This window comes from Phoenix dactylifera, chromosome 7 (assembly GCF_009389715.1).
Source record: "Phoenix dactylifera cultivar Barhee BC4 chromosome 7, palm_55x_up_171113_PBpolish2nd_filt_p, whole genome shotgun sequence".
Classification (NCBI taxonomy): Eukaryota; Viridiplantae; Streptophyta; class Magnoliopsida; order Arecales; family Arecaceae; genus Phoenix; species Phoenix dactylifera.
The window spans coordinates 10,555,311-10,580,300 of NC_052398.1; the positions used below are offsets into that span (position 1 = coordinate 10,555,311).

At 37.7% G+C, this 24,990-nt stretch overlaps 2 protein-coding genes across 4 annotated transcripts; one reads left to right on the forward strand and one right to left on the reverse strand.

Moving 5' to 3' along the window:
* Positions 1–779: 779 nt before the first annotated feature.
* LOC103696592 (probable WRKY transcription factor 4) lies at positions 780–11,660 on the forward strand. Of its 3 annotated transcripts, none has more exons than XM_017840476.3 (4): positions 780–1,255; positions 2,641–3,325; positions 3,408–3,564; positions 11,052–11,660. In XM_017840476.3, exons 1-4 carry the CDS (start codon positions 878–880, stop codon positions 11,485–11,487), a joined length of 1,656 nt encoding a protein of 551 aa, XP_017695965.1. In that variant the 5' UTR covers positions 780–877; the 3' UTR covers positions 11,488–11,660. The 3 variants fall into 3 exon arrangements, with proteins under 3 accessions (XP_017695965.1, XP_038984200.1, XP_038984201.1); XM_039128272.1 differs by having other exon boundaries at positions 782–1,255; positions 2,641–3,319; positions 3,402–3,564; XM_039128273.1 differs by having other exon boundaries at positions 782–1,255; positions 2,800–3,319; positions 3,402–3,564.
* A 314-nt stretch (positions 11,661–11,974) lies between these two features.
* On the reverse strand, positions 11,975–23,333 carry LOC103696591 (phospholipase D Z-like). Its single transcript, XM_008778265.3, has 7 exons — positions 23,011–23,333; positions 22,692–22,896; positions 19,995–20,196; positions 19,417–19,610; positions 15,886–16,039; positions 13,272–13,436; positions 11,975–12,650 (listed from the first exon to the last, which is right to left on the reverse strand). Exons 1-7 carry the CDS (start codon positions 23,159–23,161, stop codon positions 12,207–12,209), a joined length of 1,515 nt encoding a protein of 504 aa, XP_008776487.2. The 5' UTR covers positions 23,162–23,333; the 3' UTR covers positions 11,975–12,206.
* Positions 23,334–24,990: the final 1,657 nt, after the last annotated feature.

A 24,990-nucleotide genomic window follows, 5' to 3' on the forward strand; every position in this document is an offset into this window, starting at 1 on the left:
AAAAAACAAAGATTTTTTTTTTCGAAGGCACAAAGTAAGCTATTTTTAGAAAAAGTCACCATCTCATGCACTTTGTGATACTCTATTTATTTTGCCTAGACTTGCAATTAATAAGTAGAGTGTCGCAACACAAATCATAATTGCTTTCTATCATTTCATTAATATAAGAAAAGTCAAATTTAGAGAAGCAAATATAATAAAATAAAACTTCAATATTCTCTTATACCAAACCAGCAATATCCCTCCCAAGTGTCCATCGCCATCAATTTTAATTACAAGTTCAAAGATTAGTATAGTTGACTTTTCAAGTGCATGTTGTCATCCCAATAAGATATTTCCTTTTAAGTCCATTAAACTATTAATAAGTCCTCCCTATTTACAATTTATCCAAACAAGTTGTTCACCTACTCAACCATTCATTCAGCCCCCCTCTCCTAAATTAGAAACAGTCCAATCCCTCACCAGAAAGTAAAATAGAATTAGCAAATGAAAAAGTTAAAATAAAAGAAATTAAAAGAACTCCCGGAAACTGAACTCGAGCTGCAGCGACCGGACCACGCGGTCCACCCCCCTCCGTTACTACGCTGAGGTCAAGGTGAAAACGGCAAACGGTTTTTACCAACAAAAATAAAAAACGGCGAACGGCCGTCCCCGCCGTCACGGTAAACGGCGGCCCCACTGTCTCCAGGTGGCCAGGTTCCCGGTCCTCCGTTAACGGACATTAGGACGCCGTTAAATTCCCCCTCGGTCAGTTCCAGTCAAAAGCCAAGGAACCCCCTGCCCCGCTCTCTCTCGACCTCGTCCTCCTTTCCCTCCTCCTATCCACTCTCTCGCCCTCTCCGAAGCTCGAAACCCTCGGAAGCTTCCGGAAGCTTCCATGGCCGAGAAGCGGCCGAGCTCCGACGCCCAGGTGGAGGAGAAACCCGACGCGACGGGCGGCAGGCCGCCGTCGCCGCTTCCTACGGCAGAGAGCTCCCTGCCGACCGAACCTGGCGCGGATGCTGCTCCAGCCGTGAAGGAAGACGGCTCAGAGGCCGTGGAACTGCCGAATTCCACAGCCGGGGAGAATCCGGCGGCGGGGGAAGCCGACGGGCGGTCGTTCTCGCAGCTGCTGGCCGGGGCCATGGCGTCGCCGGAGGGGAGCCCCCGCGCGAGGCAGATCGTCTCCGTGCCGGTCGACTCCGTGCGGCTCCCGGTGGTCGCCGTGCCTTGCTTCCTGGCTCCCGCTGCGCTGCTGGAGTCGCCAGGATTCTCGGTTGGTTTCCTTTCTTAATTTTATTCCGAGGGTTTTGCTTGTGCTTTTGGCTTTCTTTATTGGTTTAGTTAGATTCCGATACCTTGAGTGTTGCTAATTCTTCGGAGATAATTGCTCGTATCGTTCTCAGTTGGGTTTTGTGCTCGTTAGTTGAACTGGGGATTTCTATGATTAGTTTTCAATCAAGAAAAGCATAAAGTGGTACTCAGGTTGTCAATACCGTGTCAGGTCAGGCGTTCTTGGAGATGTCACCTGGTTTGATATATTTGCACTTGGCGGAAACTAGGTTGCAAGGAATTCCTTAGGGTTGACTGGATACCCAACTACTTTATCTGTGCAGGGGTGGGGAAAACAGTTTGAATTCTTGGTATGAAACTGAGCTAAGGATGGTAGATGGAAGTAGCGAGAAATAGAGGGACTGAAGATCAGATATTTGAAATTGAGCTATTATTTCCACAATTCCAAGTTCCTTATGATGGGATTGGTTTTGATCTGAGACTCCAACTATAACTAAATATGCACTCAGGTATCCTCTTATCATACCATTCTCATCCATATATAATAGTAGGGATCTTATGGATATCTTAGTGAGGTATTTAAACTTCCCTTTAATTTTGAAGAAAATCCCTTAGAGCAGGCATTAAATATACATGAGAAAATGGGCACTCTAATTCTGGTTTGGCAACTAAATGTTCAACCATCTCTCATGTGTCGCACTAATTCCTGCAAGTTGCATCAGTTCCATGTGCAACATAGCAGGAATACTTTCGCATGTACAGAACAGGTGTCCCCTGGCATTACTCTAATTTTAATACGCCAACCTAACCCATCTATATTGAACTGGCTTTACAGATCTACATATGATTCATTAGAATTTGAGAAAATTATGCAACTCGCTGTCCTCATTCTTATAACGTCCTACTGAACAATGCTGAGTTGGACCAAGGAAACTATTGGTGGGATTGTAACCTGTGTATGAACCTTAAAGAGCAGCAGGTAGGTAGGTTGCCAAAAAGGAAATATGTAGGGACAATCTCCTAATTGATAGATTGTTTGCTTAGCTTACTTGTTCTTTTATGCCCTAAAAATCACCTGGGCCTGTTACATCTATGACTTTCATGGTGGATTTCATTTGACTGGTGACAATCGCTCTGTTTATTCTTGGCATGATCTGCGAGCTGTTGTATTTTACAAATTTTTGTATCTGTCTTGGATGAAGTATTTGACCATTCTAGTTAGCTTAGGAGACAACTGTCACTTCTACAATGTTTTCAGGAAGGGTTTGTCATGATATTGTGGTTTGACCGTTTGAGTACCCCTTCTTTGCCTAAATATAATAATGTGTATGGCTGTTATTTATACCAGTCATTTCTTCTCAAATTTAGGGGCAATTTGCAATGACCCATCAAGCAGTCTTGGCAACAGTCACAGCTCAAGCACAGATGCAGCTACAAGCATCATATCCATCTTCTTCAACAGAATTAGTCTCGACTTCAGTTCCCCAGCCCATGTTGTCTAACTTTGGCCCTGTGTCATTTCAACAGAGACCTCTAGCAGTCTGCCAGGACAGTGTCTGTACGCCAAAGACTGAGCAGCTGCCTTCTTCTGACCGGAAACTTCAATCTGCCCATATTGTTGCAAAGACAGCTATCAGTGATGGGTACAACTGGAGGAAATATGGTCAGAAGCAGGTGAAGAGTAGCGAGAATTCCCGAAGCTACTACAAATGCACAAATACCAATTGTTTTGCTAAGAGAAAGGTTGAACGTTGTCCTGATGGCCGGATTGTTGAAATAATTTACAGAGGCGAACACAACCATGACCCTCCTCAAAAAACTAAATGCTCACAAGAGAGAGGAGCTCAGTCTGGTGGGCCTAATGGTGATAACGAAAACTTAGAGCTTCCAAGCAGAGAAATTAATGAATCTGATCCTTCAGCATGTAAGTCAGAACAGATTTCTGGCAATGATACCCCTGAGCGACAGTTATACTGTTCTAGTGATTGCGAAGGAGATGCTGGGATTAAGCCTGCAGAAGATATTGGTGAGGAACCAGATCGAAAGCGCAGGCAAGTAGTTAAAATTTGGCATTTGTTTCTTACTATCTTTTGAAACAAATTATACTGAAGCTTTTCTTTTCTTTGGAGGCAGGCTCATTGAAAGCATCATGAATATTTCAACGCCAGTACTCAGAACAGTGAGGGAACCCAAAATTGTTGTGCAGAGAGCATGTGATGTGGGGCATGTAAGTGATGGCTATAGGTGGCGTAAGTATGGACAGAAAATTGTCAAGGGAAATCCCAATCCCAGGTATTTCTTTTTCTATACATCTCATACAGTTATCTGTATCTTTTCTTTAAGTCAGCCTGGATTGTTATTTAATGGAGATGTAACCTTTACTCCTTAATAACCTAAACCTGCTCAGATATATAATATTGTTGTGGCCATAGATGCTGCATGGAAAGCTTATTTTTAATTCACAAAAAGTTAAAGCTGTTGTTTCTTTACAAAATTCTTTCTTCCATTCAAATAGCTACTCTAAACTATTTCAAAGGTGCATTTTCAATTATAAAATACATTCTCCTTTTTCTATTGTGCACAAAGACACTAGTGTCTAAAAAGTCTGTATGATACTAAAATTAATTGGTTCCTAAAAGTGAGTCGATCTGATTTTATTATTGCATATATTATCCTCATAATCATTTTGTTGTATGCTTGGTGCACCATTGGATATATTATATATAAGGTGGCATAGTTGCACGCAGGTTGGCTCCAAATTCTGAGTAAATGGAACCCAACCTAGATGGGTTTTCATATAACATTTTTGCACTGAACTTGACCGATTGACAGTTTGCTCCAGATTGGCCATTGGATGGTATGATCTGGTCTTCTATGGTAAACATTGTAGAATTTCAACTTTGGATAAGGTAACCTGAGTCCATTTTTGCTGGACCTTCACTTACAAACCAGTTCATTGTTGAATTACCTTTAGATTGGTTGCAAATCTCTTATCCACCTGCACCATTTTTAGGTGGTCTCCTTATGAGATGATATCTTATTTATTTTATAAACTATCCAAAATATTATGGTCCTTGAGCTGTCAAGTTTCCATTGATCGCATATTAGGATATAGGGTAATTAAAAGATTGATATGTGATGAATGACAATTATGAGGGAGAAGAGCTGTTGACTTTGGATGTATTGTAATAAAGACAATCTCGCATATTCAGTGTCAACTTATAGACATGTGAGGAAAGATCACACCATCCTTCGCATATATTGAGCCTGTTTTAGTGATTATCAGGTCACAAAGAGATTAAATAACCTATGTAGAAGTCCACGGAGCCCTTAATGTCTGCAAAAAGTTTAGCTAGCTGTTATTACAGCAAACAAGTTTTCTTAATATGTAAAAGTTATTTTAGTTTCAAAAGAGGAGGTATATTGTGGCAAGAGACTAAACAAGCCAACCAAAGACAAATGGTTTCTTTTCGAGACATAAAGAGAATCAATGAGATATAGAGGGGAGTAAAGTTTGTCCTCTGTGTGTGTGTGTGTGTGTGTGAGGACTTGTGTTTCAATTTGGCTCTTTGGCTTACAATTTTGTGCATCAGAGGTGAAAATAGCTCATTTTTTAAAATATTGACTTGTCATTAGACTTTCTCATGTCCAGAGAAACCATTGAATGCTGCTTGGTGATTGCATGAGCATAAAATTTGTAGCCAAGATTGTAGGTCTTCCTACAAACTGGCCTTTTAGGTTAGCACCAATTCAAGAGGTTGGCATCAGGTTGAAAGGCAGCCACAGTACTTCCCTAATTTCCAGAAATAATTTCTTGATCAGCCCCCATCATATAAAGAATTTGTTAGTTAAGGTCCTGCTTATTTCTTTCGCCTTGGTAACAGTCCCAGCTTGGAGTTATATAGCTGCTACCTACGGACTGGTCATGGTTTTTCAAGACAGCTGCCTTGGCTGACTACATGGTCCATTTGGGTAGGATTGCCTAGGTGCCAGCCTTAACATTTGGCATAATATTTATGTAGGGTGAGATCTTTCTATAAATTAGGATTAGATGTTGCCCAATTGATAGTTCCCATTAACTTTCCACATTTTATTTAATAAGTTATCTTCATTTATTAGCTTGTAAATATCTTTTTACTTTCTCCTTTTATATACTATTTCTTTTAAACTTATTATTTTTGGGCCTCCTTGACCTCTGTGCACCGACCTAGGCACCTGCATGGCACATAAGTGCAAGGTGTTCCTGGCTGCCTGTCTGCATCTACAGTGTTCTAAAAATTTGGGACTGGCCATCAGGATAATTTGGAATGCTAGCTTAGGGATTGAATAGTGGATTTTATTTACGATACTATGAGAAAACATGTACATTCTAACTCTTTTTCCCATTTATTTTCCTTCTCTTTTTCCTCTACTCTCTGCTTTCTTAATTTATTCCTTCTTGCAAATCTCATCTAACATAGTGAAAGCAGACCGGTATCAATGGAACCAAAATCTTCTATTCTCATTTCTATCATTTCCCAAAAATAAATTCCCCCTAGTCCTCTACTTACGACTAATCTGGAGTTGTCAAGTGAATGTGGTTAAAACATCCTCATTGTTTTGGATTACATCGGGAAAGCTTGGGCTAGCTGCATCAAAAGAAACCATTTGTTTATGTAGCTTGAGGAATTGAAGGGTACAAATAAGATTTTGCACTGTGAAGTCTTTATGTTTTTCACATGAAATGCGAAGTGGGTGGCCAGGATTTGGAGGATATCGTTTACAATTATGATACCAGTATCCTTATGAAATGATCTAGAGGAAGAGTTTGGGTAACCACATGGAAAAAACTGAAATAGCAGTTGCAAAGTAGAATTTCCAAGACAAACTGGCTGTTTTTTAAAAGATCAAATGTGGTGACGTCGATGGTAGATAAACTAGTAATTAGAGATAAGGTACATAAAGTGTTTGAGTTAAGCAACTTACAGGGTGGTTGACTCAGGTTGAGAATTTCTAAAGGGTTAACATCTGAAAGTTGGTAATTACTGGCAATAACATGGTGGAAGCATCATGAGTCACAAGAACAGACATAAGGGAGATTGCATTCATTTCTCTTTCAAGGTTCATTAGTTAATTTGAGCAAATCCAACCTTGCCTCTTTTACAATCTGACCTAAAGTTATTTGATAGTTGAAAAAGGTTTTTTTTTAAATTTATTCATAGTTTTATGAGGAACAAGTGACTTGGAACTTAGAATAACTTGTGGAGCATAATGTTGACCCATGAGATGGTTAGCGTCCTGAATGTCATGTTATCTAGATGCATAATATTAATGTCAACTGTCAAAGTGACCACGAGAATCTGCATGGCAGCTTTCAGAGGACTATACAGAGGGACATATCAAGATTTCATAAATGATAGTATTTTTTGACATTGACCAGCTTCCACATATCTCAAGGACTAAAACAAGATCTTCGATGTAATGATAGGCCTGTCACTTTTGTTCATGGTGACAAGAAGAGTCATTAAAGGAATCTGAGCATCGTATTACAATATGTAGAGTCAAGAAGCGCTATGTTGTGTCATGGAGTTCCAGCTCTCCACAGCATCCTACATTGTCCATCTATCCCAAATGTTTGACATGGCAAGGAACCTAAAATTTGAAGTTTCCAGGTTACTGTGAAGGTGGGACCTGGAAAGTGTTATTCTAGGGTTGATCACCATGAGGCTTATGATATGTCAGAGATCTTTCATCTTCAATGTGATGGAAAGGATAGGTTTTTGTCGGCTACAAAAGAAGTGCACTGACTCATGCATATTGCCCTTCTTTTTTTGCATTTGTAAATAGTTTTGCTATGGGTGTTCTTAATTTGCTTATGGGCTGTACCAGCTGACCCATTGGCTCTGCATTCTTCTGGACGGTTGTTGAAATTTGGTACAAGAAAGGAAACTCCATGATGAAATCAGTTTTGTTCCCCATTTTTGGTTAATCTAATGGTAACTTGTGGAATATATCTGGCTAAGGATATGAAGCAAACCCTTGAATATTTGCTAAACCCTCAGGGATTATGTTTTTGATGTATACAGAAACCTAAATAGACTGTCTTTTCATCAGCTAAAATATGGTTCCTTGTTGGATGTAAGGGGTGTAATTGGGGCCATTAGAAAATTCCAACCAAGAAAAAAACGAACAACAGGGACAAGAAAATCTTGGATCAGATACGAAAACAAAAAAAAAAATTTGTTGAAGACAATTATGGGGTATCAGACATTAACAAAGGTAAAACGAAAAAACAATCCAAGAAAAAGAAGGAAGCGGCAGAACTAGATTTCTTCCTGAAAAAATATTTCCTTTTTCAATTAAGAAGGGATGACTCCTTGCCTAATTCCAAGTGCCTGTTTATAAGATTATGGTGCCAAGTAGAGCACATGCATATTCACCATTTCTTTCACTACATAATCTGAAACCTGGGTCAACTGATGATTATGTGGTTCATTCGGTATTGAACAGTATCAGTTCTCACAACTAGCAGGAGAGATGGATTCAAGTCATTTATTATTTTGTGAATGATACAAGCACCAGCAATTATGCTTTTCAGGTAGTGATTGGGAACTAAAACTAAGTTGTTGATATAAGAAACAAGGAACATCACAAAGTGAACCCTGTTCTCATCTACATTTGAAATGGTTAATCATGGCTCAATTTGGATTTGAAATGTTACTTTTCTATATATTGAGAGCCTAAAAACGTTCATAGGTGGTGAAAAAGTCAAGTTAGTTCAGTGGCTAAAATGATGTGCAGCTGTTTGCCATGTGTACTAGCTAAGGAACTAGAGTACTTTTGGGATAAGATCAACTCTAGGAAACTCCAGATGATCTTAGAGTAGATGAATAGCAAAGCAGCTCGTAAGCAATACAAGAAACTGATATGAAGAAGAGCATAGATATTATTAAAGCTTAAATGCACCTATTGTCACATAAAGTTCAGTACAGCTGCTTAAAGCATAGAATGCCGTACCGTACCAATCCGGATGGTACCGGACATACTGTATCGTACCAGTTCGGTACCAATACCGGTACTGGTGGCGTACCTATCCTCGGTATGCTAAAAAAACCCGTACCAACACTATGCTAATGTGGCACCGCTACGGGGTCCGGTACTGGTAAGGCGAACCTCAGCTTAGAGTAGTAAAATTTATAAAGAAAACTTGATGATACTTATCAAAGCAGTACAAATGCATATGGAGATGGTAGCTGCCTCAACTTTTGATTAGGAAAAGGTGTAAGACTATAGGGGGTGATCCAGAGTTGAACAACTATAACATATGGCACATACAAAGGTCATGTAGCTACCCAGATATGCCAAAAAGACTAGACCGCCATAGAGATTGTGATGGTAGCGAGTACTTAGATGCTAGCCCAAATACCAACTAATTCTAGGCAAGATATGTAAGGAGAACCATACTATTAAGAAAATAAAGTGTGTTCAACTTGTAAAATGTTGGTAGCAAGAGATCTTCTCGAAAAAGCAGAAGTGGGGACTCAATAAGATCTTCTCAAAAAAGCAAGAGATAAGAAACCTCAAGGTAGCTGTGGGTCAAGCACTTAACAGGCTTAAAATATCTATAAAAGATTAGATCTTTCCTTAAATGGAAACATTGAGAATAAGGATGTTGCAGACAAATCCGACAAGGTTTAAGAGACCATCAGTTACTAAAAAATGCCTAGAGATAGTTGGAGGCTTGAAGAAGGGATCATGGTCCGGCAAAGACTAAATTAAGGGTTTTGGATCCAAAAATAAGCGAAGCTGACAAATAGAAAAGCTAAATATGTCAAATAACAACAAGCAAACAAAAATTTGGTGCGAAAGATGCTAGAAACAAATAGAACATGTGCACTTGGTGAATCAGATTGTTGCACTATAAAATGATCATATTTGAAAGAGACTGATGGCAGAATCGATGTAAACCTTTGTCCAACATTGACAAATCAAAGAGTTTAGTGGCCAAAGAAGACGATGATGAGCACGTAGCTAAGCTAAAGACATGCAAATAACAAAAAGCAAACCAAAAGATCGTGTATTATATGCTAAGATACAAAGAAAGTTTTCTAGGCTTCTATTGCAAGTAACATTTCAAAAGCAAAAGGAAAAAACATGTCAGCTCTGGTCCAGAAGTAGCTTCTGGATGGATCAATAATGCTTGCTAAAATTTGAAAGAAGCTTCAAGAGATCACTTCGAATGAAAGTATAGGTGTTAACAAATTGAAACAGCCATGGATCAGCTCCTCTAGTGGTACAGAACAATAAAAATGACCAAAAGAGATGGTTAACCGGCTTACATACTTAATTCTACCATATATACTCAATTCTACCACTTCAGGAACTCATGGAATTCCAATCCTGCACCTGCATTTTAAGTGCTTCCTAAATCTCTTTAAGTGCTCTTCTTCCCCGCTCGTATGCTTGAATCCGCTCCAGCGCCTTCGAAGCAATATCACCAGTTGAAACATAATCCAACCAATTTTTAGCTGTTGGAGGTTGTCTTTCCATTTAATGGCTATATATATTTGAAGACCTCTGATGGTCAGTGACAAAGTCACTAGATCCTAATGGTGCTTGGATGAGAGAATCTTGTCATATATGTCTATGTTGGTTTCGTAGATGTATGTTTTCTCTCAATTTTTTAAAAAGTCACTCTCATTTCCTTTTGTTTTTCTTTATTTATTTCTTAGGGGAAAAGAAGTTCAAGCATCTTAGCTCGTTGAGGAGTCCTAAAAAGTCTTATCACATCTTTAACTATTTAAAGGGGAGAGGGAAAGGTGTGAAATCAGTTTTGTTAATAAAAAATGAATATATTGAAGTATTTTTCTTCTCCATCAAGTATTGTGGCTCTTCTATCTTCTATTCTCTATATAGATTTGTCCATTAAATGCTTTTCTTCTCTATTATGTTCTCCTACTCCAATTTTCGCTTATTCGATTGCTCTCTATTGCTAAGTTTGCCATCTTAAATAGGAAAAATCAGATCACATCAGATCTGAAAATTATTTCTGGAATTTAAATTAATTCTTGCAGTCCAATCCTGCCAGACTGCTGATACTATAGGCAGAGAAATCTTCTTGAGCAATTTAATTTATTTAATCTTGCCAAGTTTGTAAAAGTGCCAACTCCATATCCATTGCTAAGGTTGGAGGTAAATTTGTAATGTTGAGTGTCAAATCCAACATGCTTTGAAACGAAATGCATTATGAGATGTTCCTTGAAGCAATGAGGAATGCGTTGCTAATTTCAATGAAACAGAACTCTAATTGCATATGATGCTTATGAGTTGTTTGAATGTGACACGATAGTTATCAGACACCACCAAGCTTATCTCCATGTTCAGACATCAGATAAGCATGTGTCATGTTTGATCATAGAAGTGTAAAATACTAGTGTCCCACCGAGGAAGAATGCTGTATCAGTTAGCTTATAATAGTTCGAATAAAGTACAATGTCTCCTTATCTTTTACAACATGCTCTATATTTATTCATCAGCCCAAGTTAAAAGTCCCTGCCTTGTTGATGTTATTGGTGCTTAAAGATTATACTTGGTTACACCACATTCTTACAGACTGTAATCATGTTTCAAGGTTATTTTGAGATGCTTAAATATGTGATATATCAATATAAAATTGGATAAGTAGCAGAAGCTATTAGACATTTAAACTAAAGTAGGTCGATGCTTTAATTTCTCCATCCTAGTTGGTGATTCTGTCATCTTTTAGATGTCTCCTGATCCCACCATGATATTTTTTTCAGGAGCTACTATCGGTGCACACATAATGGATGTCCTGTTCGTAAACATGTTGAGAAAGCTTCAGATGATGCAAAAGCTATGATTATAACTTATGAGGGCAAACACAACCATGACCGGCCGACCCCCCAAAATACCAGTGATTCACCAGCTGCTGATCTTGTTACTGCCGCGACAGCGGATACCAGTGAATTATTGAATAAATCTGATTTGTTATTAGATCAGAAGCCCTCCAAAGAAATGCGACCAGATGTTGGTGGAGACTTTAGTGGTGAGAGGGCAATAGAACTTGGAGGTGAGAACGCATTGGAATCTGCTCAAACTCTTCTAAGTATTGGTTTCAACTCCACATCGGGAGAGGCCACCAGAAATAATTCCGACGGTGTGAAACACCCACTTTTCAGTGAAAATCCTGCAGCCGTACCAGTCCAGAACTCTTGATGTATGTTGTAGTTTATTTGCTGTTATTGTCAACTTCTATTGTTGTATTTGCTTCCGTATAGTCTGGTAATGGCGTCCGACATTCCATTGTAGTATCATCAGTTCATAAAGAGTAGACTGATTGCAGTTATGAAGCACGGTTTCCATGCCCTGTAGAGATTTCCACGCCTGTATAACCTTGGAAAAAATTATTTTTGCCCCAACTTTGCCTGTGTTGCACTTACAGCCCCTATCCTTTAGAAAATTTCAATCAGGTCCTTTAAGTTACTTAAAGGATCTAATGTGATCCTTTGCTCTATCCGTCATCCAAACCCTTACAGAACCATTTCAAATGACGAAAATACCTTTAATATTTACAGAGCTTCAGAAAGGACTTAAGAAAAATAGTAAAAGAAACAAGAACCGTTCAATGTCATTTCATCAAAACACTTGTGGCCTTCTTGGCCTTCTAGCAACGCATTCAAGCTCTGAATTTGAAAGAGAAAAAGCCAAAACATATGCAGATGATTTTTGCATTCTTCATTAAATGAATTATTAGCTTATTAACGTGGTAATCTTTATGAAGATTTCCAAAGAGCAAATTCCAGACATTTGATGCATTATTAAACTAAAATGAGACTCACGCATCGTTCTCTCAAACAACCATAATTACAATTGCTTGAGATTTCAGAGTACTGGCGTAGGGGCCCTCAAATTGTTGACCCTTTTTTTGATATACCTCAAGTTGACTTTAATGGCTCGACTGGTACAGCATACGGTGAGTTCCAATCAGCATCAAAGATCTCTTGTAATTGTTCTACAATGGCAGGATTATATGTCCCAAAGCTCACACCTGCTGTTGTGTAAAAGTAATCCCATACGAGATTGCTGGTTCCTATGTGTGCCCGCAAGTCACTAACTGCATATTTTCCATGGTTGACCCGGGAATAACCAGGGTAGATATTTCCAGTAGCATATCCCTGGCTTTTGGCAGCTCCAGTCTTGTTATAACCAGGCACCATGTAATACTTGATATTAACCTTACCACCACAGTGGTTATATTTGGAAGATGCACATAGAATGTCTGAATAGAGGAGGGACTTCAGATATTGATCAGTGTTTGGAATAAAATGTGCCCAATAGGCCACTAGAACATTGACTGTTGCATTACTGGAGAAGACAACCTGTTTTGAGATGCACCGTTAGCCTATTATCCAAATAAAATAAAATCATTGAAAATGCAAATATAACAATAACAGAAAGATAACCAGCAATGTAACTATGGCAATCTTGTATGATGCAATTTAGGAAGGCGTATCTCATTCAGGGATCTCCTATGAAAGTGGAGAAGAAAAGCCAAGATAGAAGGATACGAGCGAGCAAACCAGTACTTGTCATGTGAAAAGCCAAGCCCGTAGTTGGATGATGCTGAGGTTTGAAAGACCATCTACTCAAGTTTCTAACATCTTCTCTTCCATGTTGCTATAACATGAGATTTATTCAAAATTACAAGCCAGTGCTTGTCAGACAGCCGAACCAACATGGAGTTAAGAGCTATGTGTTCAGCATGACTGAAATCATTTTATGAGATGTTTATTCTGCACGATGGTATTGAATTTTCTAGCCATATTCATGCTAACATCTAGATTTTAACTAAAATGAACCAGACATCGGTCCAAAGGTTGCATTTTGTGATGTTTAAAGACAAATTCCAAAATCAAAATCAATATGTAAAAATGATACCCAAAGCAACCAGGATGGTTGAGTGCGATGAACACAAGCATGAGCAAATAAAAAGCACATACCTCTGATATTGCAGATGAGAGAGAGGACCAGTAGACCGTTTGTTTCAGATACTGTGATTGCCCAAGCCAATCCATAGTACTAATTCTGACAGTTCCTCCAAACGGCACAGATTTAATTGTCTCCACCCATGCATGTTCATCCGCTTGGAACGTACCAAATGACAGCTGCATAACATGTCACGTAAATAAACTCCAGGAAAGAAGCCTCCATCATAGGATACTAGACTAAATAGTTCTTTTTGGTTTCTGTGGTATGTAAGAAATGAAGACTCGACATCATTGATGAGCATTTCATTGAGCTATTTTTTAAAATTACAAGATGTTTCTGGTACAAATATACCTCCCCAGCTTCCAAACAATAAATAAAAGAAAAGGAGAAGCAGTTTAGTGTTGATTGTTATTCCATTACAATTACTGGCCTCATTTTTCAATCTTTCATATCTGTAGTATCAGTAGACTAATTGAAAGTTAATATTCTTTTCATTCAAAAAAGAGCATGATGAACATAGCGGAGATAATGATCTTAAGGTGATATGTGGTAAAATAAAAAGACAAATGCCATAAATGCAAGAAATGCAATCCAGTTTTAAAAGTTAAAGGAAGCTCTATAAATGATGAGAACAATTTGAAATAGGGTATCTGCAACATAGCAATATAGATCCTCTTGACAATTGTGCTATAGTTTGTATCAAGGTTTGAGCACTTTCAGAACTTCTATTTCAAGGTTTACCTGAAAAAATAATGGAAGTAAAAAAATACAGAAGTAAAAGGAAAATAAGACGAGTCAACAAAGCACATTAATTGTCATTTTGTAGCATACTCTATTGTTCGGAACTTCTGAGCATATTAGGTATAGTTTTATAGTTTGAAACTCATTGATAATCATCGAAAGATATTTATAATACAGAAATGCAAAATTCTGAAACCAATAAAAGAGAATGAATATTAAAATAAATCAAACAGTTTTATACTTGATGAGAATCTTATACACCAAAAACATATGCAGTTACCCACTCATATGAAAGTAACAAACATTTCCTTACTTTTTGCAAATATATATTACTAATCTATAGATTTTCATTATTCTGTGATACTAGATGAAGCATACGGAAAGTTTTTCTCGATTTTTACAAATATGGAACATTATCATAACATTTACAAAATTTAACCCTTGCTATTCAACTCCTAATTGTTACTAAATCAACTTCATACCCAGGAATCCAAGTTTAGTCTTGTGAACATCCTTCGAAAGGCTCAATAATCATTCATGAGAAAGTTTAATCCAAAAAATCAAGAAGTCGAAAATGAGAGTTGGGCTTATATTATTTTATTCCAGCTGAAATCATTGAAATGAGTGGAACTCATGTAACCAAAAATATTTTAGCTGGACAAAGAAGTTAAGGAGTAGAACCCACATAAAAAGGAATTAGTTAAAAGGTAAATCATTTTAAGATATTTGATTAAGAGCAATGAATGATATCCCCATAGGAGTAGAGATGGAAAAGTTCTGTTTGACACAATTGGTCCAACCAAAAGACAAAAGGTCTGGATAGTAGCTACAATACTAAAAATTGGATGCCAAAATATAACTTTTGGTACGATTTAAAAGCAAGTCTTCGTTTGCAAATCTAGAGTCCGGATCATTAGGCTCAATACTAGACCAAACCCGAACATAGATTTGGACTGTTTTCTCCCTTAAATTCAAAACCCCGACTGGCTACCAGGTAAAAAAAAGATGAGACGCCTATTTTCTAGCTTCTCCCCTTCCCAAAACTGATAGATTCTCCCACACCCTCTCCAATGTCTTTTGTACGACTAAACCAACCTTCCAATTGCATGTGCTTACTAGCTATGGCTACCCTCAATGGATAGCCACCAATCCCCACCTTCCACAGTCGACGACTGCATCTCGCTTGCCCCAACAATAACTTTGAAAAGTTCAATAACATCTGTTAAAAGAATCTTACCTAAACTGGACTTGATATAGCTAGCACAAATCTGAATTTGATATTGATTAGATTTTCAAATATCGTTTTGCAGGTTGCTTGATCTGACTGGTGTTGTTGTATCCTTTCAGCAAACAAAGATGTAAATTTGTTCCGTGCAATCTTCTGAGTTAAGGTTCTTGATTAGCCCAGTGACCAATCTAGCATTGATGACTATTTTTCCAATATACAGTAGACAGCGGACAGTTGATGTGGTAGTATGTAAAGTTATAAATTATTTATTAGAAAATTTTTCTTAAAATTATCTAAAGTCCATATATCTTCACTGCAGAAAAAAGATTTGATATCCTTGTCCACACTGAGTTAACCGTAGTGTTAACCCTGGACCCAATAAAGAGGGATTGCAGATAGTTATGAAGGTCAATAGCAGGGATAGATCGCAATCAGTAGGTCCAGTGGGACCTTGGGCACAGCCACAGATGCACCATGGGAGTGTGATCGGAAATGATAACTATACATAAGAAGGATTAGTGGCATGGTTTTATCAGGATGCAAAAAATTAATTTGATAATTTACCAGGTCACTTGTTTTTCTTATAACTTTATAATACTCAAAAATCATAACCTGCAATCACGTTATTAACAGATAAACACATTATTCAAGTTTACCTCTGGTGGGGCAAATGAAAGATAGCTCGAGTTAAGCAGCATACTGGATGTACTAAACCCAGGGGTCTCAAATGGAATCTGAAACATGTAAGGGTCCGATAATACTGGATAACCATCTACATGTGGTACCTCGATGGAAGGAGGAAGTGGTGACCTGCTCAGAAAATGAAAATACAAATCATTCTAAACCAATGCCAGGGTAATCCTGGAGGGCTTGAGGATCTATCATCTCATACAATTGTGTTTACACATTAACAAATGACAGGATAATATTTCCAGACCTTATAGTGTCTCAGTCAATTGCTCATTTAGACAAAAAATACACTAAATGAACCCTTTGAATTTAGGATCAAACAGATATTAACCACTAAAATGAAAAGAAAATAAAATGATGTAATAGTTATGATCGTTCAAGCTATCCAAACATATATGTATAGCAAAAGCAATAACTAATAATTTTGTGAGTGTATTATAATACATACATGATCCCAATCTAAGTATAATTCTTCTATCATTCAAGAAGATGGCTTAAGTATGATACTGACAACCCTACCACTTTGCAACAAAATAGATGTTCAACCTTCAGCGATGCTTCTTAACTAAAACTACGAGAAGAACAAATCATGGTATGCTGTACCAACCTGAACCGGGTGGTACGGAACGTACCGTACCATACCAATTCGATATCGATACCTAGTATGAGTGGCGTACCAACACTCGGTACACCAAAAAAAATTTTATACCGTACTGTACCTTACCGTACTAACAATGTGCTAGTATGGCACCAGTACGGAGTCTGATACCGAGATGGCGAACCTTAGAACAAATACTAAGATATTATTTTCTATTGTTACAAGTTGGCACCAAATCTAATTGTGCTATAAGTGAAAAGTAGAGTTCCTAGCAAGGTCTACCAAACCAATCCGAAATGCTTGGTTCAAGGTGTACCAGACCGAATAGGTATTGAACTAGATTGGTTTGGCCTGTCAGTTTAGAACTTGGTGCGAACCAGCTTGAACCACTCCAAACTAAGTGAAATGGAAGACTCCACTTGGTATTACTCTGTTCAAGTTAGTTTGGACCATTCCCTAACCGAAAGAGCAAATACCATGGGATGCCACTCTCCTCTCTTTTCTTCAAAAATTGTACAAGGAAGGGATGAGTTTTATGAGGAAAAATCAAGGAAGAAGAGAGTTTTGTTGGTTTCAAGCCCAAATCAAAGCCAAATCAAGTATAATCCCCTCCCTCCTCTTAATTCTTCTTTTTTTTAATTTTTAAGCCTAAAACAAGTCAAAAGTTGGTAAAATCAGGAGAAATCATGCCAAAATTTGTACTTTAGCATGATTAATGATATGCTATAGGACTAAGAATAATCTACATATTGAAGAAGAAATGATTTTTCGTTGATCATATAATTTTTTAAGATTAAAAACATAGTTTTATTTAAAATAACAATGAATAAAATAATTTTCAAAAACTTTAAAAAATAGTAGAATATTTGGTGGTATGCATGTTACTTGCTATATTATTTTACTAGTAATTTATTTAAATTTGGGCATGGTTATGGCTACCCAAACCAAAGCCCTAATCCAAATAAATTTGAAAAACAGGTGATGGTTAAGATACACCCGTGGGCTAAAAAGACATATAGGGGTATACCTGGTAGATTTCTAAATTTATCCAAGTTATAATTAATATTTTAAATATTTTATTAATCAATTTTTTTTTGAAAGTAATAAAAAGTATTCAAAAATAAATAAATAAATATATATAATTTAAATTTTGTATCGATAATGTGGAAGAATTTTCTGAATTAGTTTCATCCATTTTTATATTATAATAAAAACTATCTTATTTTTAAATATTTAATAAATTAAATCATTATTAATTCAACTAAAAATCATTAAAAATAAGGTGATATGCATTAGCAATAGGTCCATATTATCTAGGAAAATATGCATGGGATGTCTACAAGATCCTGATGCAAAAGTGGGCATAATATCTAGTTTATAGTCAAGTCCAAAGCCTAGACTATGAATAAGATCATGATATCTACGAGCAACATTGGCACTCCATGAGTGACTAGATATCAGTATGTATTTTGTAATCCAAATCAATTATATATACATATTCAAGCTCAAAAAGATGCATTTTTTATTTTTAAATATTAGTAATCTATGTTTAATTATTATAATACATCTATTAAGCAATCATACCATCTCTTGGCACCAATAAGAAATAAGATAATACTAAGATACACTTACAATCATAATTCAAAGATCCATAAACCCTAAAATAACCTTAAAAATCAAAAAACTTAAAAACAGAAAAAAAATAAAAAGTGGCAAAAAGCAGTTGACAAGTATCCAACCGGAACATTGAACAAGTACAGGTTGGTTTGGTAGAGTATGGTACTAGAACTTGACTAGTACAGTCCCTGGTATCGAGATTGCGTACGTTGGTTCCTAGCATATAAGCATGGTAAGAGTTTCTTTAGAAGGTCATCTTGGATCTCAGATCACTGATGCCAAACTTTCATGAATCCTCATATGGAGGTATATGTTCTATTTCAAGAAAAAATGGACCAACGTATACGATTAGACAATTTTGAGGATTGCCTTCCTGATGACAAATCTTGATGCACTTGTTGCCTTTTAAGAGGAGATCAGTTGTATTTAGTTTTCAATTTGTCAAGGAGCAATCTATAGACTAGTCGCATTATTTATATTTCATCCACTTAATATTCATGATGCAGCAAATGATATAATTGTTATCAAATATTGAAAATTATAATAATTTTCTCACAGATTTGTTCAGCAAATTGATAATTGTAATCACAGCTCACAGCCATGCTCCTTGAAAAAGAATAAATAGTTAATGAAGAAATATTATATTGGCACTAAGTGATACTAAAAAGGAGTCAACCACAAAGAGTCTTATTGAATGATACTAACCAAGATACGCTGTCTTGATACTGGGCCCTGTACCAGTGCCATGCTATCCCTATATCGGTACAGTACGGTATGGGACCGATTCGGCATATCAAGTGTCGGTACGCCCCCATACTGTATACCACTATACCAGTATTAAACCGATATGGTACGTACCGTACAGTCCGATTCAGTATGGTATGTTCTGTACCATCCAATTCGGTACGGTATGTCCCATACCGTCCGATTCGGTACGGTGCGGCGTACCATGATACTAACTAAAGAAACATTTCTAACTTTTGTACCCTCACCTAATGGACATTAGGTATAATTTTTTCATAGATGACCTTTTTTAATTACAAGAGAACAACCACTGACTTACAAGGTAGATGTGGTCAGAGATCAATTCGCATGTACTATATCAAAAAAATATAACAACATGATAACTCAGATAAAATTATAAAGATATGACCAAGGTTAATAGCATAAGCACAGTATTACAGACTTGCGGTAATTCGATGTTCTGGCAATAACCAATGTAAACAAGAAGAAATTAGTCTAAGATTAATGATAAATACTTGATTGCACTTATCTAATGTACCTGCATCTCTCATTGTAATGGATGAAATGTGACCAGCAAGGCACTTTCCTGGAAACTTGCGCTTGTTCATCCCAAATTAATCTTGTGTAAGCAGCTGAATTCAGTGATGAAAGTTCCCACAGGTTGTTGAAATAGATTTCCAAACTTTTGGCTATATCAGGGCAACCAACGAGATAGACCCCAACCTCTTTCACCTAGAGAATAATTTGGGAATCAGAGAGCTAGCAAATTATACGATAATTTTATATTTGAGAGAATGGAATTCCACACTCTATAGGCTTTAAATTTGTACTTTGGAAATTAGATAAAGCTAAATTCTAAATGGGGAGTGCATACAAGTCAAACATGTCAATCAATATAATGTTAATTGGTTATCCAAAAGAAGTACTTAAAACTACAGTCCCAAGTGACATTTTGGAACAAACATGTCATTTCAAGCAATAAAACATATTCTGAAAACCTGTCATCTAGGTTATTTGAGTGAATATACTCCATAAAGCATATGATAAAAGCAGTGAATAACTGAGAGCGTTGCATAAATGAAATCAGTTTTTTTGTGCATGAATATAATGAGATACCTGGGTAAGAGATTTCCAGTCATTATTGGCTGAACCAATATAGATATCTTTACCATCAGATATCCAAACTTTTGCATGGACAATGCCAGATCCCCACCAATCGATAAGCAGTAAGGTCACATTCTGCACATTTGGTCTTCCAGAAGCAAGATCAGATGACTCTCGATCATAGTCAGGATAGACTCCGGAGTGCTGCAAAATCCTAAAACATGAAACCACAGTTTCCCATAAATAACTGGACGCTTTTTAAGTTATTCAAGTTGCATGAATCATTTGTAGAATTTTTAAGCTCCTACTTTAGCTAAATGATTGTGAAGGGGGCAAAATGAATTCTTGAATTCATCATATGACTCTTCTTGTCAACCAATATTCACATGTTAGAAACCAAATGAACCTATGGACGCAAACCTAAATTTTAGGCCTGGTTGGCATGACCCAACCTACTCAGCCCAGAACTGGATAGGCTTGCACGAACATTTCAGGCCCGACGGGCCAATTTGGGCTCTGGTTTGCTCAAAAATAGCCTAGCCCATCTTGACTCAGCACGATAATATAATATCATTTATATAATAATATGTTAGTATCTAATATCCCATTCATTAAACTTTCCCCTTTACTAATGAGAGAAAAACTCCTTCTGCTTGCCCTTTCATCTAGAGTTTCTCTTGGGTGATAGCAATGCATTGAGGAATACCATTATTCACAGCAATGCAAGTCCATTCTACCTCTTTTGCTCTCCTTTCTCTTCCTCTCTTTCCCCCCTCCCTCCTTTCTCCTCTCTCAACACTGTGGGCTCCTTCACCATCACCATCTCACAGCTTCCCATCACCGCAGCTGCAATCTCACCACTACTCCCCCCTCCCCATGCTCTCCTCTTCCTCCCTTCATCATCATCACCACCCTACCCTCACTACTATTACTTGCTCAAGACCCATATTCTCCTCTTTTCATCCCTCCTCCACTTTGTGACATGCAAGGTTGCTGAGGAAGGCCTGCAATTTGGGATTTTGTCAAAGTCATGCTAGGTTGGGCTCAGGCTGAAGGGTTTACCATCATATTGAGTTCAGACTATGAAAGTGAGGCCTGAGTTCGGGCCAGGCCATGTTCAAGTTGACATATATGTTCTTGACAAGTAGCATTTGCCAGCCTCGACAGTGCTTGGGCACATATATAAGATAGAGGAACCTAAAAGAATAGTAAAAAGTAGCAACTATCTACAAATGAAAAAGGGTTCAGTGGTCTAGAAAGCCAAAACTAAAAACCAAGGATTATTGTACCGATCGGTACCGTACCGTACTAGTCCGTACCATACCATACCAGTATGCAAACTCGTACCATACCGACACTTGGTATGCCTCGTCGTCTCATCCCTTACTGCATATCGACATTGTAATAGGATGGTAGCAATACAGGGTCCGATACCGAGACAGTAAATTTTGCTAAAAACACATCATACCAACACCTATGAAAATCTTTTTGGACACCTAATGCCTAGGATTGGACATCAATAAGAATCCAATCCAACATGTCTTTAACTCACCCGACTTTTTAGTTATTTTATATTCTCCAAATCTCCCAGTATATATACTAGAGAAATGAGAGCTGACTTATTCATACTAACAATGAATATAATACAATTTCACTACCCAAGAAATGACATAAAATTATGAGCAGCCTAAGAAATGGAACTTGTTCTGTCACATTTCTATATCATGAGAATTTTGCATTAACAAGAAGATAATTAAGCTTAAGCATTCATCACATTTCTATATAATCAACAAGTTCTATCAACCACCATTCTTTTCCAGAAATTGCTACAAGTATGCATTTCAAACAAGAAATCAAGCTAGAGAATTAATTAATTTAAGAGTCCTTAGGATCACAAGTAACACTATTGAACATGTAATTATGCCCCATTTGTGAGAAGGATGTGAAAATAGCTGCACAGAAGTTACCTCTTGCCTTCATCTTTAACACATCCTATCCTCTGAATTAGAAAGAAAATGGACGATTTGATGCAAAATTGTACTAATGCACATTCCTCAAATTGATCTCAAAGGTTCCTGCAAAAAGCCACACACGACAACAGCTAAACTCCATTCTTACTTTTTCTTCACTATCACATAATTATTACTTTTTCTTCATAATCTTTTACTCCAACAGGTTGACCCCATATCCATGGTCATTTCTTTACACAAGTAGGGTTAGAGTTCACATCCTCCAGTTATTAAGAAGCCCTCCAGTCTGACCACCACACCCCGTCTAACAAAATAATACATTTCTTCATTCTACCATAAATTCCTTCAGTTTTCCTTCCAACATACAGGCTTTCCCAAAGAAGACCTAGAAATATATAGAATATAAAATGGTATCTGTTAAAATGGCGATTTTTCCCTTTGGAAAAGTAATCCCTCATCACAAAGTTTTGATTGACATCTATCGTATGCATAATTCAAATCCCAGGTTCTTAACCTGACATCAACACCACCCCCTTGTTTGCAGCATTTCTACAAGAACGTGATAGAAATACGACCAAGACAACAATCCTATGGAATTTCATAAATAAAAACTTTCAACATATGTATAAACATTTCTTTTGGTGGTGGTCCAAAATCTCATACCGTACAGAACATAGTTAGATACTAAAGCATGCAGTTCCATTGCGCAAAAAAACTGGAAGTTGAAGCGGAGGATTACCTGATATTAACCATCCGATCAGCCGCATTCCCCAACGACTTGTAGACCTCGCGCCCTTCATTGGCTCCGAACCTCTCCATTTCGGATGCGGAGTACCCGTAGTCTCCCGACTCCGGGTTCCCCGGCTGCGCCTGAAGTTGCCAGTACTGGGCGATCAGGTCCAGCTGCCTGGTCGCGTTCCCCGCCAGCCACCGCAGCACCTCCCCTGCCCGGTCCCCATCAGATCAAACCCTCAATCAACAAACTCCTCCCTCGAATTTTTCACCCAATTTTTTAGGAGGCTTACAGATGGATAGAGAGAGAGAGAGAGAGAGAGTACCGGTGGAGAGGACGCCGGGGACGCGACGGAGGAGGGGCATGTCGGTGGGGATGGACTGGACGAGCCATGCCTTGCAAGAGGGAGGAGAGGAGGCGGCCAGGCTTGTGGAGGGCGACCACACCACGAGGAGGAAGAAAAATAAGGACTTCATCGGTTCCCTCCTCTTGCTCTGTGAAAATAGGCTGTTACTTGGAGGGATGTTTACCTTTTATAGCATTCGGAATTTCGGACCAGAGAACGTCCCTCCAAAGGTGTCATCCGGGCCAGATACGGTCACTGTTCGTGGCTTTTAGAAGTATTTTACGGGCAATGGTCCCGGGAGGCCATGTCGCTAAGTTGCCCCCCCCCCCCCCCCCCCCAATAAGAGCTCGAGCTACGAGGTGTCTTTGCTGGCATCTAATAATATTTGATTTTTTTAGTAAATTACAAAAATCTCTCAGACGAACGCTTGCCTCACTATAACTTATTTATATTCAATACTTTAAATCATAGCTTAACAAAATATTAATCAAACTATTAATTTTTAATACGATCCAAATACCACATAAAAAATTACCAAAATAATTTTATAAAAACCTCCTTAAAATTTATATTTATGACACTTACATCCAATATTTTATAAAAATCTATACTTACACCCATTTAAATTGTCAGTATTAGTATAACCGTTTATCTATTATAAAAAGTCAAAATTATCTCTATAAGAAAATAATATTCCTTTTTCACTTTTTCAATCCTCAGAACTCTTAGAAGTATTATGTCTTCAAGAATCTTCTTCACTTTAAAATTAAGCATCTAGGATTTTTTTCCTACTTCGCCAACCTACCACGAGCGCATCTTCATGACAAGCGGCCAACGACAAGCTTCCTTCTCAACTGACATTCGACGACGAGCATTCTTTCCGACCAGTTTATGTCCTTCCTAATCAAGTTTTGTTTTCACTTTCTCGCCCACATCATAGAGATCGAAGATGCCGGTATATTATTAGTTGATTTTGAGTTTTACTTGTCAAATACTGTAAGCATGATTTTTTAACATTGTCATTGTGAATGATGATTCCTATATCTACATATGGAGTTATAATAGCTCTGGCAGCCTATCATCAAAAGAATCCAAATCAATACGTATGGAGAACTTTTTTTTTTAGAGGGTGTATTAGTTGTAGTTCATAGTCTAGCTCGGACCATGGACAAGCTAGTTTAACTGATAAAACTTTTGATATTAGTTACCTGCAATAGAAAATTTTAAAGGCATCAACTTATTTGAGAGATATAAATTGTTTTTTTCTTGGCACATGCCTCTTTTCTGATAATTCATCAACATTAAGCCCCAACCCATGGCACCTCATGGCTGCTCTCCTTCTTGGATGGATGTTATATCATTTAAGGTTAGTTTGGTCATTTTCTAAATTTTTTCTTACGTGGCATTTAGGCTCCATTTTTTTTTTGGCTAAGGCGGGTGGATCATACCTGATAAGTACGGATACACCAAATAAAATCAAAAAACATAATACTTCGGAGTGCCCGGGGTAACTCCCCATCTTCAGCCCACAGGGTACTACCGGGGTGACTTACTACATAACTAGCCACCTAGTCTGCAACCCTATTAGCTTCATAGAAAATATGTTTTGCCTGGAAGGCCCATTGTCCCTCACCATTGCTCAGATATCTCGGAGCAAAGGATGGACACAATCATTACCCCTCGGGGCTCCCCGGATGCAACTAATGACTGTGGCCGAGTTCCCCTCCAGGGCAATGGAACTGGCCCATAAGACATATCGGGCGTGACGAAGGTCCGCCTAAACAGTCCTCAACTCCGCACTCAGAACCGAAATGTCAAGTTATAGATTAAAGTATTGGATAAAAACAAACATCAAGAGATAAGCATAAATTTTTTAAATTATTGGATATCAATATAATGTATCTTTAATTTTAGTGTTTTTTTTGTAATTTAGTTATCATTTATAAGTAATTTTGATTT

Excerpts from the sequence above, each read along its gene's own strand:
- LOC103696592 (XM_017840476.3), top strand. The coding sequence starts at position 878 with ATGGCCGAGAAGCGGCCGAGCTCCGACGCCCAGGTGGAGGAGAAACCC. Across the intron at positions 3,326-3,407 it reads ACCAGATCGAAAGCGCAGGC|TCATTGAAAGCATCATGAAT; the intron begins AAGTAGTTAAAA and ends TTGGAGGCAGGC. Across the intron at positions 3,565-11,051 it reads AAGGGAAATCCCAATCCCAG|GAGCTACTATCGGTGCACAC; the intron begins GTATTTCTTTTT and ends TATTTTTTTCAG.
- LOC103696591 (XM_008778265.3), bottom strand. The coding sequence starts at position 23,161 with ATGAAGTCCTTATTTTTCTTCCTCCTCGTGGTGTGGTCGCCCTCCACA. Across the intron at positions 20,197-22,691 it reads GATCGGATGGTTAATATCAG|GATTTTGCAGCACTCCGGAG; the intron begins GTAATCCTCCGC and ends TTCATGTTTTAG. Across the intron at positions 13,437-15,885 it reads TTTCATTTGCCCCACCAGAG|CTGTCATTTGGTACGTTCCA; the intron begins GTAAACTTGAAT and ends CATGTTATGCAG.